Source organism: Bos indicus, chromosome 29 (genome assembly GCF_029378745.1).
Source record: "Bos indicus isolate NIAB-ARS_2022 breed Sahiwal x Tharparkar chromosome 29, NIAB-ARS_B.indTharparkar_mat_pri_1.0, whole genome shotgun sequence".
Classification (NCBI taxonomy): Eukaryota; Metazoa; Chordata; class Mammalia; order Artiodactyla; family Bovidae; genus Bos; species Bos indicus.
Window position 1 is genome coordinate 6,464,330 of NC_091788.1, and position 17,732 is coordinate 6,482,061.

At 39.0% G+C, this 17,732-nt stretch overlaps 1 protein-coding gene across 3 annotated transcripts in view; it reads left to right on the forward strand.

Moving 5' to 3' along the window:
* Positions 1 to 17,732, forward strand: part of NOX4 (NADPH oxidase 4) — a 189,644-nt gene that overhangs the window by 33,832 nt on the left and 138,080 nt on the right. For 2 of the 3 annotated variants that reach the window (XM_019955215.2, XM_070783416.1), the window contains exons 3-6: positions 3,124 to 3,230; positions 5,039 to 5,123; positions 10,390 to 10,487; positions 15,451 to 15,478. In XM_019955215.2, coding sequence (XP_019810774.2) covers positions 3,189 to 3,230; positions 5,039 to 5,123; positions 10,390 to 10,487; positions 15,451 to 15,478 — 253 coding nt within the window. In that variant the 5' untranslated portion in view covers positions 3,124 to 3,188. Of the gene's footprint in view, positions 1 to 3,119; positions 3,231 to 5,038; positions 5,124 to 10,389; positions 10,488 to 15,450; positions 15,479 to 17,732 lie in introns of all 3 variants that reach the window. The other variant, XM_019955214.2, reaches the window with a different exon arrangement.

The following is a 17,732-nucleotide window of genomic DNA, read 5'->3' on the forward strand; positions in this document are numbered from 1 at the left end:
AGTGATAACTAACCTGAATGAAATTCGAAAACTAGCATAGCATGTTAAGCTCTCCAGGAATGGTAGAACATGTCATCCACATAGAATGGGCTGGACACATAACTTAGGCAGACATTTCTTTTTATTGAACATTTGAAGTAGCTGATTCTTACGAAGATCATGAATTAATAATGACTAAATAAAACAAATCTTAGCTGTAGAATATTACCCATGTAGTAAGTGGATTAGATGGTTTCCTATGATTGTGCCACTTAACTGATATCTGTCTCCGTTTCCTTACTGTCTTGACTGCTTCTGAATGAGAGAATTTTGTACTCTGATAACCTAATAAAAAGGAATTTTCATCTTGGTTTAAAGAGCTAACCATGTTCAGGAACAAACATATATGAGGAAATGAGTTCTTGGTAAAATTTCCAGTTAGATTTTGCAGCATCATAAGGAAGAAGTGGAATGCTAAAATAAGCTTCATTTATCCCAAGTAGACACTTAAAGGCACTTTGAATTAAATTACTGTGATTTAATGTAAACACAGCAATAAAACACTTCCAGATATTCAATAAATGGTTATAAAATACAAAATATATAAGAATTTTCTTTAAAGCACTAAACCCCAAAGAAAATTTGAATAATTTATGTGTATTTCTTAAGACTTGAACATACATGATAGATTTTAGCTGATGTATTTAAGCGAGTTTTTGTCCTAGTACATTAGAACTGCAGATAAAATTATCATTAAAAGCCCTCAAGCTAAAATTTTTTTATATAAACATCCAGAATAAAAAGAGATAACAATTCTTCTATTTCTCTGGAGGCCTAAACAACAAAAACTTATCCCTCTGAAATGATCATTTTGCTCGCAGATGTGAGAAAATTATATTTAACACTTTTTTTTTTAGATAGTCCATAGAGGATTGTTTCTCTTTGTCCATTTACTGGTATACTCATTGAAGTGTATCCCTGAGGTGTTCAAACTCATGGTGGAGAAATAGCCTAATTGGAAAGATGAATTACTTTTCATATAACTCAATGAAAATTATGGCTTTCCTGACCTGGCTTCTTACCCTGTCTCCCCTTCAGGAATAATATTTCATGTGCTGACAGTAAACACTATGTAACAGAGTTGCTATTTTGCCAGGAGTTAAGTTGGGAATTTCAGGATCATGAGCAATTTTAAGCTAAGTAAAGCAGTTGACTTACACCTATTTCTTTTTAAATTAATTAATTAATTTTACTTTACAATATTGTTTTCGTTTTGCCATACATTGACTTGAATCCGCCATGAGTGTACATGTGTTCCACATCCTGAACCCCCCTCCCATATCCCTCCCCATCCCTTCCCTCTGGGTCATCCCAGTGCACCAGCCCCGAGCACCCTGTATCATGCATCGAACCTGGACTGGCGATTTGTTTCACAAAAGATATTTTACATGTTTCAATGAAACACATGAAAAGATTCTCAGTGTCACTCATTATCAGAGAAATGCAAATCAAAATCCCAATGAAGTACCATTTCACACCAGTCAGAATGGCTGCGATCCAGAAGTCTACAAGCAATAAGTGCTGGAGAGGGTGTGGAGAAAAGGGAACCCTCTTACACTGTTGGTGGAAATGCAAACCAGTACAGCCACTATGGAGAACAGTGTAGAGATTCCTTAAAAAACTGGAAATAGAACTGCCATATGACCCAGCAATCCCACTGCTGGGCATACACACTGAGGAAACCAGAATCAAAAGAGACACGTGTACCCCAATGTACACCTATTTCTTAGTTGATACCCTTAACATAAAGTAGCTTTGTGTTTATTCCAAGACAAGTGCACAAATATGACGCCATGTCTTGTTTTCATGTGACACACTGTTTGTATGAAGAATGTAGATAGTATCAGACAACAGCGGATGTCAATCTAGCAGGAATTTGATTTAAAATTAGTTGCCAAAAAGTACTGGATCATACCAGAGGGGTGTGCTTCTTTGGAAAATAGGTTGTATAGTGTAGTTATGATCAGCTTTGTATGAAGCACAGATGATCTGGGATCTCTCGGTTCTGGGTTAGGGAAGACCTTTTTTTTTTTTTTTTAATATTGTATTTGCTTATTTTGTTAGTTGAGTTGCAATGTTATGTTAATTTTTTCTGTACAGCAAAGTGATTCAGTTATGCATATATGCTATACATATATGTGTATTCTTTTTCATATTCCTTTCCATTAGTGATTATCACAGGATATCGAATATAGTTCACTGTGCTATATAGTAGGACCTTGTTGTTTATCCATTCTGTATGTAATACTTTGCATCACTAACCCCAAACCCCCAATCCGTCCCTCCCGCACTCCCCTCTGCCTTGGCAACCACAAGTCTTTTCTCTATCTGCAATCTGTTTCTGTTTCATAGATAAGTTCATTTGTATCATATTTTAGACTCCACATATAAGTGATGTCATATGGTATTTGTCTTTCTCTTTCTGACTCACTTCACTTAGTGTGATCATCTCTAGGTCCGTTCAGTCCAGGTTGATACAGATGGCATTATTCCTTTGTTTGGCTGAGTAGTATTCCACTGTATATATGTACCACATCTTTTTTGTGTGGTATCAGGGAAGCATCAGGGAAGAACTTTAGAGGAGGAGTACTTAGGAGGAAGCCTGAAAGATGGGTGGTGTCAGTTAGGTGGAGAGCTTAAAGGCAGATCCTAGTGTGGAAAGGAGTTATGTGGAGGCTAAGAGTGCTCTAGAGGGTACACAATTGAAAAGGCCTTTGTTTGAAATTCTTGTTAACTTATCAGTGAACAAAGGAGTCAACTCTGCACTTGTGTGGATGCACAGAATATTCTGAAACTTTAGGGCTCTTACCACCCAGAACATTATAGGAGGAGTGGAATAACAAATTGACCTTGCCCTCAAATCATGTAATCAGGTGATGAGAGCACTAGTAGAAATGAAAGGAGGCTAAGTTTTATGGCAGTGCAGAAGAGAAAGAGTCCAGTTCTCTTTTGGTAAGAGAGAAGGTAGAGGGTTATTCAGGAGCTGGCGTTTGCCATGGTTCTGCAGGGTGAGGTCAGCAGCGTGTTTTTAGTTTACTTGTGTCCTTAACTGTGTTTTGACTCTTGCCTTATTTGTTCAGCTAGGATTGTGTCTAAGCAGAGCCTCTGCATCTGTTCTTAACCTCAACTGCAGCCTTATCCTCTTACCCATGTGCCGCACCCTCCTGGCTTTCCTTCGAGGATCGCAGAAGGTAAGAAAAAAAAAAAAAAGTTCTAGTCACTGATTCCAGCATAGCAATTAAGTGTAAAAGTATCGCGTTAGTCCTACTTAATTTTCATGGTCTGAATTTCTGCTGGAGTGATTTCTTCAAAGATGATCCTGATGTAATAAATACCCATCATCTGTTAAGGTGATCACTGAACTATTCTACAACAGTAAGTTAGGGCAGTGGGTAATAGAAAGAGTATCAGATACTGTGCTAACATATATAGAATTCACATATATACTTGTCAATACTCGCATGATTTTGGGGGTATTGCAAACAAAGAACCTGAAGCATAGAGAGTTTAATTAACTTGACCAAGACCTTAGGACTAGTGAATGGTAGAGCTGAGATCAGCCCCAGTGCTGAACTCTTTCCACTAAACTATTCCTCATTGAAGTCTTGTAGTTTCATTTAATTAAATGCAGGTGTGCACACTAGAGCCCCATGCTGTGCTTAGTCGCTCAGTCGTGTCTGACTCTTTGCGACCCCATGGACTGTAGTCAGCCAAGCTCCTTTGTCTATGGGATTCTCCAAGCAAGAGTACTGGTGTGGGTTGCCATTTCCTCCTCCAGGGGATCTTCCCAACTCAGGGATCAAACTGAGGTCTCATGCACTGCAGATGGATTCTTGACCGTCTGAGCCACTAGGGAGGCCCAAGAGCCCCACGGGCTTTCAATAATACACAGGATGGCTGCTGGCCTTGGTGGCAGTTTCTTAAAACACATTCCTGTTTTGAGCTGTGTCAGTGACTTGAAATAGAGTTCTTGGATATGATGTGACGTCGTGTATGATATTTAAGTGTAAAAGAAAGGATTTGAGAAAAGAGAAAAGCTCTTTGAAAGTTAAAAATCCAATTGAAATCATTTTCTGCCTTCTCTTGTGCGTGTGTGAGTGTTTAGGTATGTGTGTGTTCACTGCTTTCTTCACTAAGATAGTTAGTCACTACTGGATCGATACTGATATTTCCAAAGGAGTTGTTAACATGAGGTCATTTTGATGTTCTGTCAAGTTCGTGTAAGTGGATTTACTGCAGTTAAAGTTCTCAATCTTTTCATGAAATTATATTTAGAAACTCTTTACTCTTAATGCAGTAATTTGTGGAAATAACTCTTTCTGTAGGTTGCCAGCTATTGTGAAATGCTAGGTTTAGATCCCTGTGGCTGGCCATTGGCGTGGTATGAAGAAAGAGAAAATAAATGGCAGGAAATGGAAAGTGCCCACCTAAGTCTCAGCGTTTAATAAGACTTAGAGAACTGTCCCCCAGTGTGAAACATAGTATGTAAAGATGCTTGACGTTTTATTTTTGTGCAAGATCAAGCAGGCATTTAAACCTGTAGATGAAATTGTTTTATTTTAAAATAATCTTAGTTTTTGACCACAAAAGGAAATCACACATATTGTAAAATGAAGACACTGCAGAAATATGCAAAGTTATCAGTGAAGGGTCCCCCTAATGTTGCTCTGCCAGCACAACCACAGTTTGAGAAAAATGCCTGCGAGTATGTTAACATATACAGTGACATTAATTTTAAACAGTATAGGATCATTGTGTAGTTTGTGTGTTGTAACATTTTTACCTAACAATATATCTTGTGTGTCTTTCCATATCAATACTAAGCCTCTTCACATTCTCTCTAATGATTTGAGTGTTGCACTGACTAGAGAACACTTCATCTCATCATACTTCATCTCATCAGGTTTTAATTGATAGACCTCTGCTGTATTTCCAAAGCTTTGTGCATGTCACTGATTTGCTGCATCACTTTTATCATATTAAATTTTTTTAAATTTAGGTTCCAAGCCGGAGAACCAGAAGATTGTTGGATAAAAGCAGAACATTCCACATAACCTGTGGTGTGACTATCTGTATTTTCTCAGGTGAGGAAAACCGCAACATGTTAAGTATTATGTTAGGACATTTTATGGATGGCATTTTTATTATTTATGCTTTTCTTATTATGTAGCTTAATTTTCTCTTCCATGTGTGTAAAGAAATGTATCTAGTGGCATTACAGAAAATGGGTAGGTCAAGTATATTTATATATGTATTCAAAGTTTGGTCCTTAAGCTGGTAATGATTGTTTTTCTTAAAGGAAATAGTTTCATTTAGAAAGATTGAAAGAAGGTGATTAAAAGTTTTCAACCTCTAAAAGTAATGACATGATAGAAGTTTAAATTCTTGAAAATTAAAATGTGAAATGTGCATTCATAGAATATAATTCCTTCAAAATTATATTTGTTAAATGTTTCTTTGATATTACTACTTGGGCAGAAGAGCAAACGTCAAAATTGTGGAAGTTTATTCTGCTCAATTCCAAGATTAAATGTAAAGTGAGAATATTTGATTTTTAAGAATCATTTTAAAATAAATGTTTATCCTGAGCAAAGTTTTGAAACAGAAAGTTATAAACATTTTTATTAGGTGTGTGCATGCTGTCACTTCAGTCATGTCTGGCTCTTTGTGAACCTATATATAGACTGTAGCTCACCAGGCTCCACTGGAGAGAATCCATGGGATTCTCCAGGCAAGAATACAAGAGTGGGTTGCCATTTCCTTCTCCAGGGGATCTTCCAGCTCCAAAGATCAAACCTGTCTCCTGCATTAGCAGGCAGGCTTTTCACCCTAGTGCCACCTGGGAAGCACATGGACTCTGTCAATGGATTGTATAGTCTGTTCCCAGCTGCTCATCTGCCTTACTGGGAGACATAATCTCTCTGATCTTCATTTTGTTGTTAACCGTAAAATGGATTGACAGCAGCACCTACCTCATGGTTTTAAGAGGAAAATGAAAACATGCATATGACGTTCTTAGGATAGAATTAATTATTATAATTTACAACCTCGTGAGTAAATTATCTCAGTGCTACTGTGTTTGTTTGCTTAGTCATTCAGTCGTGTCCAGCTCTTTATGACCCCTGAATTATAGAGACCTCCAGGCTCCTCTGTCCATGGGGTTTCCCAGGTAAGGATACTGGAGTGGGTCGCCATTTGTGCTAAGGATTAGGGTTGGATTAAAGCTAGAGAGTGATAGGTCAAAAATGGAGGATGATCAGGAAACATTGGTACATTCTTAACTTGATTTTTTTCTAGATGGTAGTTTTGTCCAAATATTCCATCAGTTGGAGAACAACCCCAAGACTGAGATAGTGTAAAGTGTTGCCATGACTGAGCTTGTGATTCAGAGGGTTTGCATTCTGCCGCTCACTAGGGGTCTGACCATAGCTAAGTCACCATTCTTTTCTTCTTGATTTAAAGATTTATTTATTTTTGACTTTGCTGGGTCTTCACTGCTGTGGGCTTTCTCTGTTTATAGCAGGCTTCAGTAGCTGTGGCATATGTGGGATCTTTCAGGACTAGGGATTGAACCTATGTCCCCTCCGTTGGCAAGTGGATTCTTAGCCACTGGACCACCAGCAAAGCCCCTTAGCTTACCCTTGGTTTTCTTATCTGTAAAATAGGGATGTATTGTCTATAAAACAGGATTAAATGAGAAAATCCACACAAAGCACATCACTTTTGCTCTGCTGCCTAAAATCAAAAGCTGTGAATTCTTTCAAACTAAAAAACATTTTAGGGTCTTCCCAGGTGGCTCAGTGATAAAAAATATGCCTGCCAATGCAGGAAACACAAATTCGACCCCTGGGTTGGGAAGATCCCCTGGAGGAGGAAACGGCAAGCCACTCCAGTATTCTTGCATGGAGAATCCCATGGACAGAGGAGCCTGGTGGGCCACAGTCCAGTTCAGTTCAGTTCAGTCGCTTAGTCGTGTCCCACTCTTTGCGAGCCCATGAATCACAGCACGCCAGGCCTCCCTGTCCATCACCAACTCCTGGAGTTCACTCAAACTCATGTCCATCGAGTCAGTGATGCCATCCAGCCATCTCATCCTCTGTCGTCCCCTTCTCCTCCTGCCCCCAATCCCTCCTAGCGTCCAATGAGTCAACTCTTTGCGTGAGGTGGCCAAAGATTTGGAGTTTCAGCTTTAGAATCATTCCTTCCAGAGAACACCCAGGACTGATCTCCTTTAGAATGGAACGGTTGGATCTCCTTGCAATCCAAGGGACTCTCAAGAGGCTTCTCCAACACCACAGTTCAAAAGCATCAGTTCTTCAGCGCTCAGCTTTCTTCACAGTCCAACTCTCACATCCATACATGACCACTGGAAAAAACATAGCCTTGACTAGATGGACCTTTGTTGGCAAAGTAATGTCTCTGCTTTTGAATATGCTATCTAGGTTGGTCATAACTTTGCTTCCAAGGAGTAAGCGTCTTTTAATTTCATGGCTGCAGTCACCATCTGCAGTGATTTTGGAGCCCCCAAAAATAAAGTCTGACACTGTTTCCACTGTTTCCCCATCTATTTCCCATGAAGTGATGGGACCAGATGCCATGATCTTCGTTTTCTGAATGTTGAGCTTTAAGCCAACATTTTCACTCTCCCCTTTTACTATCATCAAGAGGCTTTTTAGTTCCTCTTCACTTTCTGCTGTAAGGGTGGTGCCATCTGCATATCTGAGGTTATTGATATTTCTCCTGGCAATCTTGATTCCAGCTTGTGCTTCTTCCAGCCCAGCGTTTCTCATGATGTACTCTGCATATAAGTTAAATAAGCAGGGTGACAATATACAGCCTTGACAGACTCCTTTTCCTATTTGGAACCAGTCTGTTGTTCCATGTTCAGTTCTAACTGTTGCTTCCTGACCTGCATACAGGTTTCTCAAGAGGCAGGTCAGGGCTACAGTCCATGGTGTCGCAAAGAGTCAGATACGACTGAACAACTGAACACACACACACACGAAACCTTTTAAGGAAGGTGAATGTATCTCTTAAGGATATATTTCATACAGCTGTTACCTAGGGCAACTTTTTCGGGAGAATTAAAAAGAATGGGATTTCCTCTTGGGATGCCTTTGAACTTTGGAGACATAAAATATGTAGTGAACAAGTAAGCCTTCTGTTTATAATAGAGGGATTTTTTTCCTATAGATTTTAGAAATGCTGAAGCTGTAGGACACAGTTTTGCTTCAATAATGTTTCGCATCTGTGCCATAGTCAAGTATCACCTAGACAGCCTTTTTTCTTTGGAACCCTGTCTTTGCGTGCTAGTTAACCACCTTCAGTTTCCTGTCTATTTACTTGTAGGACCCTTTTCCTTCCTTTAATCTGGGCACTGGCACTAGTTTATGAATCCTTTAAATAACCCCTGGATTATCTAGCATTCTATCCCTTCTCTCTCACTTTCATTTGTCTTTGGGAGTAATTCAGAACACTTGGCCATCTACATATATCTCATATGCTAGGTCGGATTGGTTGTAGAATTTTCACTTTCCAGGCCATGTCTTTTTTTGAATCACAACACTCCATAAAGTATAAATTGTAATGTTTTACTCAGCAATTTTGGTTCATTTATCTTATTAAGTCTCTTATTTCTGTCATCACCATTTTACAGAAGAGTAAACTGAGGCATTAGTAGGCAAGTGATGTGGGCAAGAAAACAGGTTTTCTAACTAATTAAATGTTGCTCTTTCCAGTACATTGTAATGTGCCATTAATTTTAACCTTATTTCATCTATAAGGAAAGCTTGAGAAGGGGGGAGGCTATTATAGTGCTGTGCAAAATGTCATTTGCTTCTTTCTTCTCTAACCTCATGATAATTTTCTTTTTTCTGACCATGCCAGAAGGAATTTCTCTTCAACTCTGTAGTAATTTCCTAACTCTTTGGTATAAGCTCTGAGTCAGTTGACTACTCATTAGCGCACCATTGTAGGCAGATTATTACATGGTGATTATTATCTTCCTGAGTTTTTGGCCCGTGAAGTTGTTACCAACACTTTTACTCCTGGATTGAAACACTATGTCTTGAATCTGTGGACTGTGAAAACTGTTAACTGGTTAAAAGCCTTTTCATGGGCTTTTATCTTAGGTTGAGTGTCAGTGAAGTATTCAAAATATATAACAGGTTTGGAGCTGTAGGAGAGGCGAAAGATCAGAAAAGATGTAATACAGCAGTTCCCCCTTATCCATGGGATACTTTCCAAGACTTCCAGTGAATGCTTGAAGTCAATGATGATATATCCTGTATATACTGTTTTTTGCTATACAAACACACCTGTGATAAAGTGTAGTTTATAAATTAGGCACAGTTAAAGATTAGCAATAATTACTAATGTTACAATTGTCACAATATGCTATAATAAAAACTAAATGAATGTGATCCTCTTCTCTCTCAAAGTATCTTATTGTACCACTTTAATGCCTCTTTCATCTTAAGTAAACATGCGCTATGGCTGGTCACTTCTGCATTTTAAGGTGTGACAGCAAAGTGAGCACAAAATTCTTTTTCCTTTGCCATTTCTGGGATAGAAAATTCACTCTTACTGTGGATCTTAGCAACCTCAACATAGGAAATTTATTTTCCTTATTAAGTCAAGAACTTTCACCCCTTCACTTAAAGGAGACACTTCACAGCTTCCTTTGGCATATCTGAATTGTTAGCATCTCTTGTAGTTTGGGGCCATTATTAAATAAAACAAGGGCGACTTGATCACAAATTCTGCAGTATCTCAAACTGTGGATCTGATAACCAAGCCAGTTACTAAGTGGCCAACGGGTGGGATGTGTTGGACTGAGGGATGATTCACGTCCCAGGTGGGGTGGAGTGGGACAGCCAGAGATTTCATCACACTCAGAACAGCATGCAATTTAAAACTTATAAACTGTTTATTTCTGGAATTTTCCACTGAATGTTTTCAGACCACAGGTAACTAAAGCTGCAGATAGTGAAACAATGAGTAAGGAGGGGTTACTGTATTCAGGAGATGCTTCAATGAATAAATAAATTCCTGTATTATTATACACACATGTGTGTGTATGTGTGTCAGTGTGTGTTGGTGTATTTCTAACTCTTGACTTATTAGGGTTATTTTATTTTGGCTTTTGAAAATTCTGTTTCTTTATGTTATTTCTCATGCTAAAACTGTGTGTAATTAAGATTCTTTGTGCTTTTAAGACTTCCCTTTTAACTGAACATTTTATTGCCTATATGGTTGTCAAAGTGTGACCCTGTCTTTATGTAAGGAGAGGAACCAACTCCCCTTTATTGAGTGTCTCTGAAAACCCCACTGACTGGTGTGACTCCGTAGGTGTGCACGTGGCCGCCCACCTGGTTAATGCCCTCAACTTCTCAGTGAACTACCGCGAGGATTTTGTCGAACTGAATGCAGCAAGATACCGAGAGGAGGTGGGTGGCCTCTGTCTTCTCATTTTCCTTTCACTTATCGTGAGATGACTAATGAGGGTCTGTGATTTTCGCAGAAAATTTGTGCCTTGCTGCTCCTTTTGAGTGCTTTTAAAATGCACTTGTCAAGTTGAGTTTTATTCCTTTTCAATAGAAAATATATGTAATTACTATTTCACAGTCTCTCCTGCTGAACCTGAAAGTTCGAAGAGTGTCTACTTACGGCGCTCTGCAGTGTTCACATGGTTGCCGCTCAGGCCTGCCTTCTGCCTCCCAAGCGTTTTGTCTAATTCCCATCACTCAGTGGAGACTGTTGGGGAAAAACACAACAGGGTAAAAATCTTTCAGGAACTCATACTGTGCTTGAGGAGGAAAAGGGCAGAAAAGAAAGTTGACTGTTTGATGATCCTAGACCATCAGTTGATTTTACTTAAAAATATTATTGAATTTTAATGCTTTCCTTTGTTTTATTTTGTTTCGTAATCCTTATAATAGGTGACCTTGGGCTGAATTCTGTAGGGGGCAATATCTAACTTAGAGGTGCTCTTCTCCATGTGGAGCTGCCCATAAAGTGGAATTGTATGTGCAGGGAGCCGAGCTGGACCAAGAAACAGAACTTGCACAGCCCTAGTTAGATCTCTGTTGCTTGACACTCTCATGGTGTCCTCAGGCTGCCTTTGGTTCCCAAAGCCAAGACCGCATCAACACCAAAATGTTGAGGGTCCCCTGTGATCAGAAGCCCACCCTGTTCTGCTCAGTTTGGTAGTGACTTAATAGCTTGTTCTCCCCACTCCATCTTCCCCTTATATATCCCCAGAGCTCTCTAGATTTGTACCTCTGTGACCATGCGCTCGACCTCCCTCCCAAGACAAGTCAAAGGCCAAAGTAATGACAAACAAACATGGACGTAAATCATTAAACCAAAATAACAAGTAGCCCTAGATTAATCCCTTAACTATGCTAGTATCTTTTAATATACCAGTGTGATTGTGTTGACCTGGGGTAGAGGCAGCCCCTAATATTTTTCACTGCTGAGCAATCTGTATGCAGGTAAGTTTCACTCCTGAGAAATCTGTATGCAGATCAAGAAGCAATAGTTAGAACCGGGCATGGAACAACAGACTGGTTCCAAATTGGGAAAGGAGTGCGTCAAGGCTGTATATTGTCACCTTGCTTATTTAACTTATATGCAGAGTACCTCATGCAAAATGCCAGACTGATTGAAGCACAAGCTGGAATCAAGACTATCAGGAGAAACATCAATAACTTCAGATATGCAGATGACACCACCCTTGTGGCAGAAAGCGAAGAGGAACTAAAGACCATCTGGATGAAAGTGAAAGAGGAGTGTGAAAAAACTCTTCAGCATTCAAAAAATGAAGATCATGGCATCTGGTTCCATCACTTCATGGCAAATAGATGGGGAAGCAATGGAAATAGTGACAGACTTTATTTTCTTGGGCTCCAAAATCACTGCAGATGGTGACTGCAGCCATGAAATTAAAAGATGCTTCCTCCTTGGAAGAAAAGTTATGACAAATCTTGACAGCATATTCAAAAGTAGACATCACTTTACTGGCAAAGGTCTATATAGTCAAAGCTGTGGTTTTTCCAGTAGTCATGTATGGATGTGAGAGTTGGACCATGAAGAAAGCTGAGCGCTGAAGAACTGATGCTTTTAAACTGTGGTGTTAGAGAAGACTCTTGAGAGTTCCTTGGACTGCAAGGAGATCCAACCAGTCCGTCATAAAGGAAATCAGTCCTGAATATTCACTGGAAGGACTGATGCTGAAGCTGAAGCTCCAATAACTTGGCCACCTGGTGTGAAGAACTGACTCCTTGGAAAAGATCCTGATGCTGGGAAAGATTGAAGGAGGGAGGAGAGAAGGATGACAGAGGATAAGATGGTTGGATGGCACCACTGACTCGATGGACATGAGTTTGAGCAAGCTCTGGGAGTTAGTGATGGACAGAGAAGCCTGGTGTGCTGCAGACCATGGGGTCGCAGAGTCAGACACGACTGAGTGACTGAAATATTTTTAAAAAGTTCACCAGGTGCTTGTAGAGTATATGCTATACTTAGTTGCTCAGTCATGTCCAACTCTTTGTGACTCCATGGACTGTAGCCCACCAAACTCCTCTGTCCTTGGGGATTCTCCAGGCAAGTATAGTGGAGTGGATTGCCATGCCCTCCTCCAGGGGATCTTCCCAACTCCAGGGGTCGAACACAGGTCTCCCACCTTGCAGGAGTATATCCGGCATTAAGAACCATGGAGAAGTCCAGCTCCTTAGCATGCCAGTGGAAGCTCCGAATGTAATGATTTCATCCCAGAGAGAGCCCCCCATCTCTCCCTATCTCCCATCACTTGCCCTGATCTTATGGGGTTACTTGTATCTTACTACTGCCATGAAAATTCTTTTTTAACCTTTTACTTCTTTGCTTCTGTCTTCTGCTTTATAATTAATATGTCTTCAATAACTGTAATTATTTAATAATTTTTTTAATATACTTTTTCTTAAGATGCCAGTATTCTAGTCATTTTAGGATTTATAGGTATTAAGTTTATTTCACTTTAAGAGAGAGCCTTAATGTAAAATATTTTAGAACTCCTAAGTAAGTGAAAATTGAAAGCTTCTCTTCCAAAAGTAGCCACAGGTAATGATTTTATGTTTTCTTATTTTGAGTGGTGTTTTATGATAAATATTCTTTAGCTATAGCAATTTGTCAATATATGTATTGTGACTTACTGTATCAGAGTATACATCTACCTCATCTTCTTCATATGAATATACCATAATTTATTTTTAGTCTTTTTCTTATTCATGAATGTTGAGCTGATTCCAGGTTTTTGTCATAAACTGCATGCTAATAAATTTATTTTTTTTTGTACAGTTCTGCTAGGCAGATTTATAGAAGTAATTTTGGTTTCAAAGGTACACATATTTTTAGTTTTGTTGGACAAATTACTTTCCAAAAAACACTTCACCAGTTGATACACTCTACCAATTTTATTGCAATGCTTATTTCTACACCTCACTCATTTTTTAAAAAAAAGTACTGCTGATAAGATGGATAAAAAATAGTAATTCATTTTAATTTACATTTTCCCTTTTTTTCCGCTTCTTTCCTCCCTTCCTTCACTTCTTCAATCATGTCTTTTTCCCCTTGTTCTTTCTTTTAATAAATATTTTGGAGTGCTTAGTAGGTATCAGGCCATGTACTAGATTCAGATGAAAAAATACACACACATTCACACGGAGAGATAATACATATATAAACAGTTGTATTCTTCTGTGACTTGTCTTTGGAAAGGATGGGTTTGTGTCATGCACCTTACTGTTCCTGCTGTGTGCTCACACTCTTGTTTTCTCCACGTCCCCAGTGACCCCTGCATTCTCCAGTTTGTGATGGGTGGTACATTCCTGATGGAATAGCTCAGTTGGCCTCATCTTGTCATCTGTGAAACAGTCTCTTACTCTTATACCCTGTCTTCATTCTCTAGCAGTTTTATTCATCTTCTGACATTTCCTAGCTAATTATTCATATTTCTGGTATTAGCACTTTGTTCGTCTTTTTGCTAGTTGTTTATGTATTAGGTTCCTCAAGATTATGGGCCTTCCTAGTGGTTCAGATGGTCAAGAATCTGCCTGTAATGCAGGAGGCCTGGATTTGATCCCTGGGTTGGGAAGATCCCCTGGAGAAGGGAATGACTATGCACTCTAGTATTCTTGCCTGTAAAATTCCATGGACAGAGGAGCCTGGTGGGCTACAGTCCATGGGGTCACAAGGAGTCAGACACAACTGAGCAACTAACACTTTGATACTCTAGATTAGCCTTTAGTTATGTTTTTAACGCCATGTTTCTAACTAGAAGCCATTGGACCTAAGCTGGATGAGGAGCTATTCTTGGGCAAATGGTCCTTATTCAGGGTCCCTGAAATTATTTAAATGGCTTCCCACTTTGTATATAGCTTGGTCTGACCACAGATTCAATGGAGGCATGAGAAAAGTAATTCATAAGTTGTATAATATTAGGCCCCTTTGGATAAAAAATTAATCCACATTCTACTGGGCATTGATATAAGATTTCCAGAAGACAGAAGGGAGTTTATTTCAGTCCATTATACCATGGGGATGTAGTTTAAAGGAAATATTACAGGAACAATGTTAATGTATTTCTAATTAGAAGGAAGCTATCTTCCTTATTTGAATATTATCAATACTTTTCACAGTAGCATTTGAAACATTTTAGTTCTCAGTGTTCTTTGCATTGAATTTGCATAGCATAACCCCCTCTATATATTTTATTACTTTTGATTCTCACTGTTTTGACACTTGCTAGGTGCAGTAGGCAGTTGTGGTAGACAGAGCATATATTAATGTTTCCACCTTATGGCTAAAAGTATTGAATCCCAAAATAATCAAAGGGTGGGCTTCAGGCCACACCCACTAGCCTGTAATTGGCCATTAAGATGAAAGCTTGGACCTTCTGACTTCTCATACAATATTCTTCCCTTTTCAAATGGATAAATTTCTTGGAATTGGATTTTGTATGTATGATAATCTCCTCTGGGCTTCTCTGGTGGCTCAGACAGTAAAGAATCTGCCTGTAAATTAGGATAAATGAATTCGATCCCTGGGTTGGGAAGATCCCCTGGAGAAGGGAATAGCAACCCACTCTAGTATTCTTGCCTGCAGAATTCTATGGATAGAGGAGCCTGGCAGGCTAAAGTCCATGGGGTGGCAAAGAGTAGGAAATGACTGAGCAACTAACAGCACCACCACCATAATCTCCCCTAGCATTGTAAAAACATTATGGAACTTAATTGAATCTCTGTTATTTCCGTTGGGAGGACAGTATCCTACATGCCTAACACATGGCTCTTATCGCTCACAGACTCCTTGCAGAATTTTGTGTTGATCAGTGTTTTATTTTTCAGACATTTTTTTTTCCTTTTTCTTCAGGATCCTAGAAAACTGCTCTTCACAACTGGTAAGTTGTTATCACTGCAGCTTCTATACCGTGTTTATATATATGCCAAAATACAGCCTGGGAAATGTTCATGTCAAACAACTGGTCAAGCATAAGGTTTCAGTGAAACCAAAGGGTAAGGGCAAACCATCAGGGTTCAAAGGGATGAAGAGTAAAATTAAGCACAGTGTATTTGCTTTCCATGTAGTCTTTCTATGGAAATTACGTAATACTAGTGGAGAAGGCAATGGCACCCCACTCCAGTACTCTTGCCTGGAAAATCGCATGGACAGAGGAGCCTGGTGGGCTGCAGTCCATTGGGTTGCTAAGAGTTGGACATGACTGAGCAACTTCACTTTCACTTTTCACTTTCCTGCATTGGAGAAGGAAATGGCAACCCACTCCAGTGTTCTTGCCTGGAGAATCCCAGGACGGGGGAGCCTAGTGGGCTGCCCTCAATGGGGTCGCACAGAGTCGGACACGACTGAAGCAGCTTAGCAGCAGCGGCTTAGGAGCGCCTGCCATGTGCCCGCTGTTAGGACAAGTACTATTGGAGAATACAGAGGGAACAGGTTTCTGTTTTTTGAAGTTTTGGAGAAAAAACACCAAGCACTCTGAGTATCAGTGTAGTTCTTAATATTTAGTAATTTAGTAGGATATTTTCTGATCCTAAAACCTATAAGGAAAAGGAGAAACAGTCACTAAAATAAGTTATTTTTCTTGAAATGTGCCTCTGTTCTCATTTTTAATTTATTTTCCCTTCTTAAACATGTTGTCCATAAAATCTCAGTCTAGACTATTAATCTGTTAAAGTGCATTTGAACATCTCAAAATTTGGCCCTGATATTAGTATAGTTCCAACTATTTTTTCTCTTTCTCAATCTTACATTTATAATAATGAAAAGGAGACTATATTTGGGGGACTTTGGGCACCTGTTTCAGAGACACGATGATTGTGGATGGGAGATGGTCTGTCATAAAGTCTTGTCTGTACTAACTTATTAAGGATCAGAATTTCATACAGGACTGAGACATGGCTCTGTCAAATGCATTGTTTCTTTTTTGAATCAGTCTTATGATGAAAAATAATAATAATTCAGGTGTTTCCCCCCCTCATGTCACAGCTACATATTTATAATATATTTTTTCTGCCTATAGATTATGATATTTGCCATTTGCAAAGTACATATTTCACAGTTTTCTCCTTAGGAACACAATTTAGTTTTGTTTACAACTTTGCTCATTGAAAACATGTTTTTATTAAAGCCTTAAGAATTGGATGAGAACAGAAGGGAGGAAAAGCAGAAAAATAAAACCTTATGTATGAATGAATGTATTTTTTGGTTCATATGGATTAATTTAAGAGAAATAAATAAGAACTTTGTTTTAATATTCTTTTACTGGATAGAATATAGTTGAAGCCTTAGAAATGCTTTAAAAAGTTTAGTTTATAAAAGTATAAAAAGATCTCATATAACAAAGATATTACATTAAGAAACTTAGTAAAGTTAATGCTTATAAGTAGGTGGTCTCTCCCTCTGCATGAAACACCGTCATCCTGTGTTCTTTCTCAGAAGTTCCTATGAGTGTGTTGGGCCAAGTAGAGTAATATTGTACTTAAAAACACAAATTCCTGGTTTCAGCGTAGAGAGAGACCAAACTGGGACCTGGCAATGTGTTTTATTAACCTTCTCAGTGCTGTTTTACCTTTACTGAGCATCTGATTATACTCCTGAGCATAACTTCTCACCACTACCTACTTGTTGCCTCCTCTCTTACTCTCTTTTCTTCACCTGTTCAACTCTCACTCATCCTTTATGTGTCAGTTGACACACCCCATTATGCACAGATTTCTCCCTAATTCCACTAAGCAGAGCTGATCCGTTCTTGGCCTGGGACCCTAAAGGTACATGGTAAATACTATGAATAGTTGGTTTCCTTCCATATACTGTAGAATAATTTATTACCTACATATATGGTGTTTTCCACTGGAAATCAGTTTCTTCACAGTGGAACAGGGCCACTCGCAGAGGATGGAGAGAAAACATTTTGTGGAGTTTCTCTCAATACAAGCAGCTTGAATTGCCCCAGATCAGCATGTCAGTATCACTTTGGTGGCCCAGTTCCATAAAGTTTGATGAAAGAAAGACTATACTTTTCATCAGGAGCCATTTATTTCCCAGGAATACAGACCCAGTCCCCCTAAATATTATGCTAAAGCTCCTCCATGGTATTTTGACTCACTAAATAAATGTTAAAACATTCCAATTAAGAA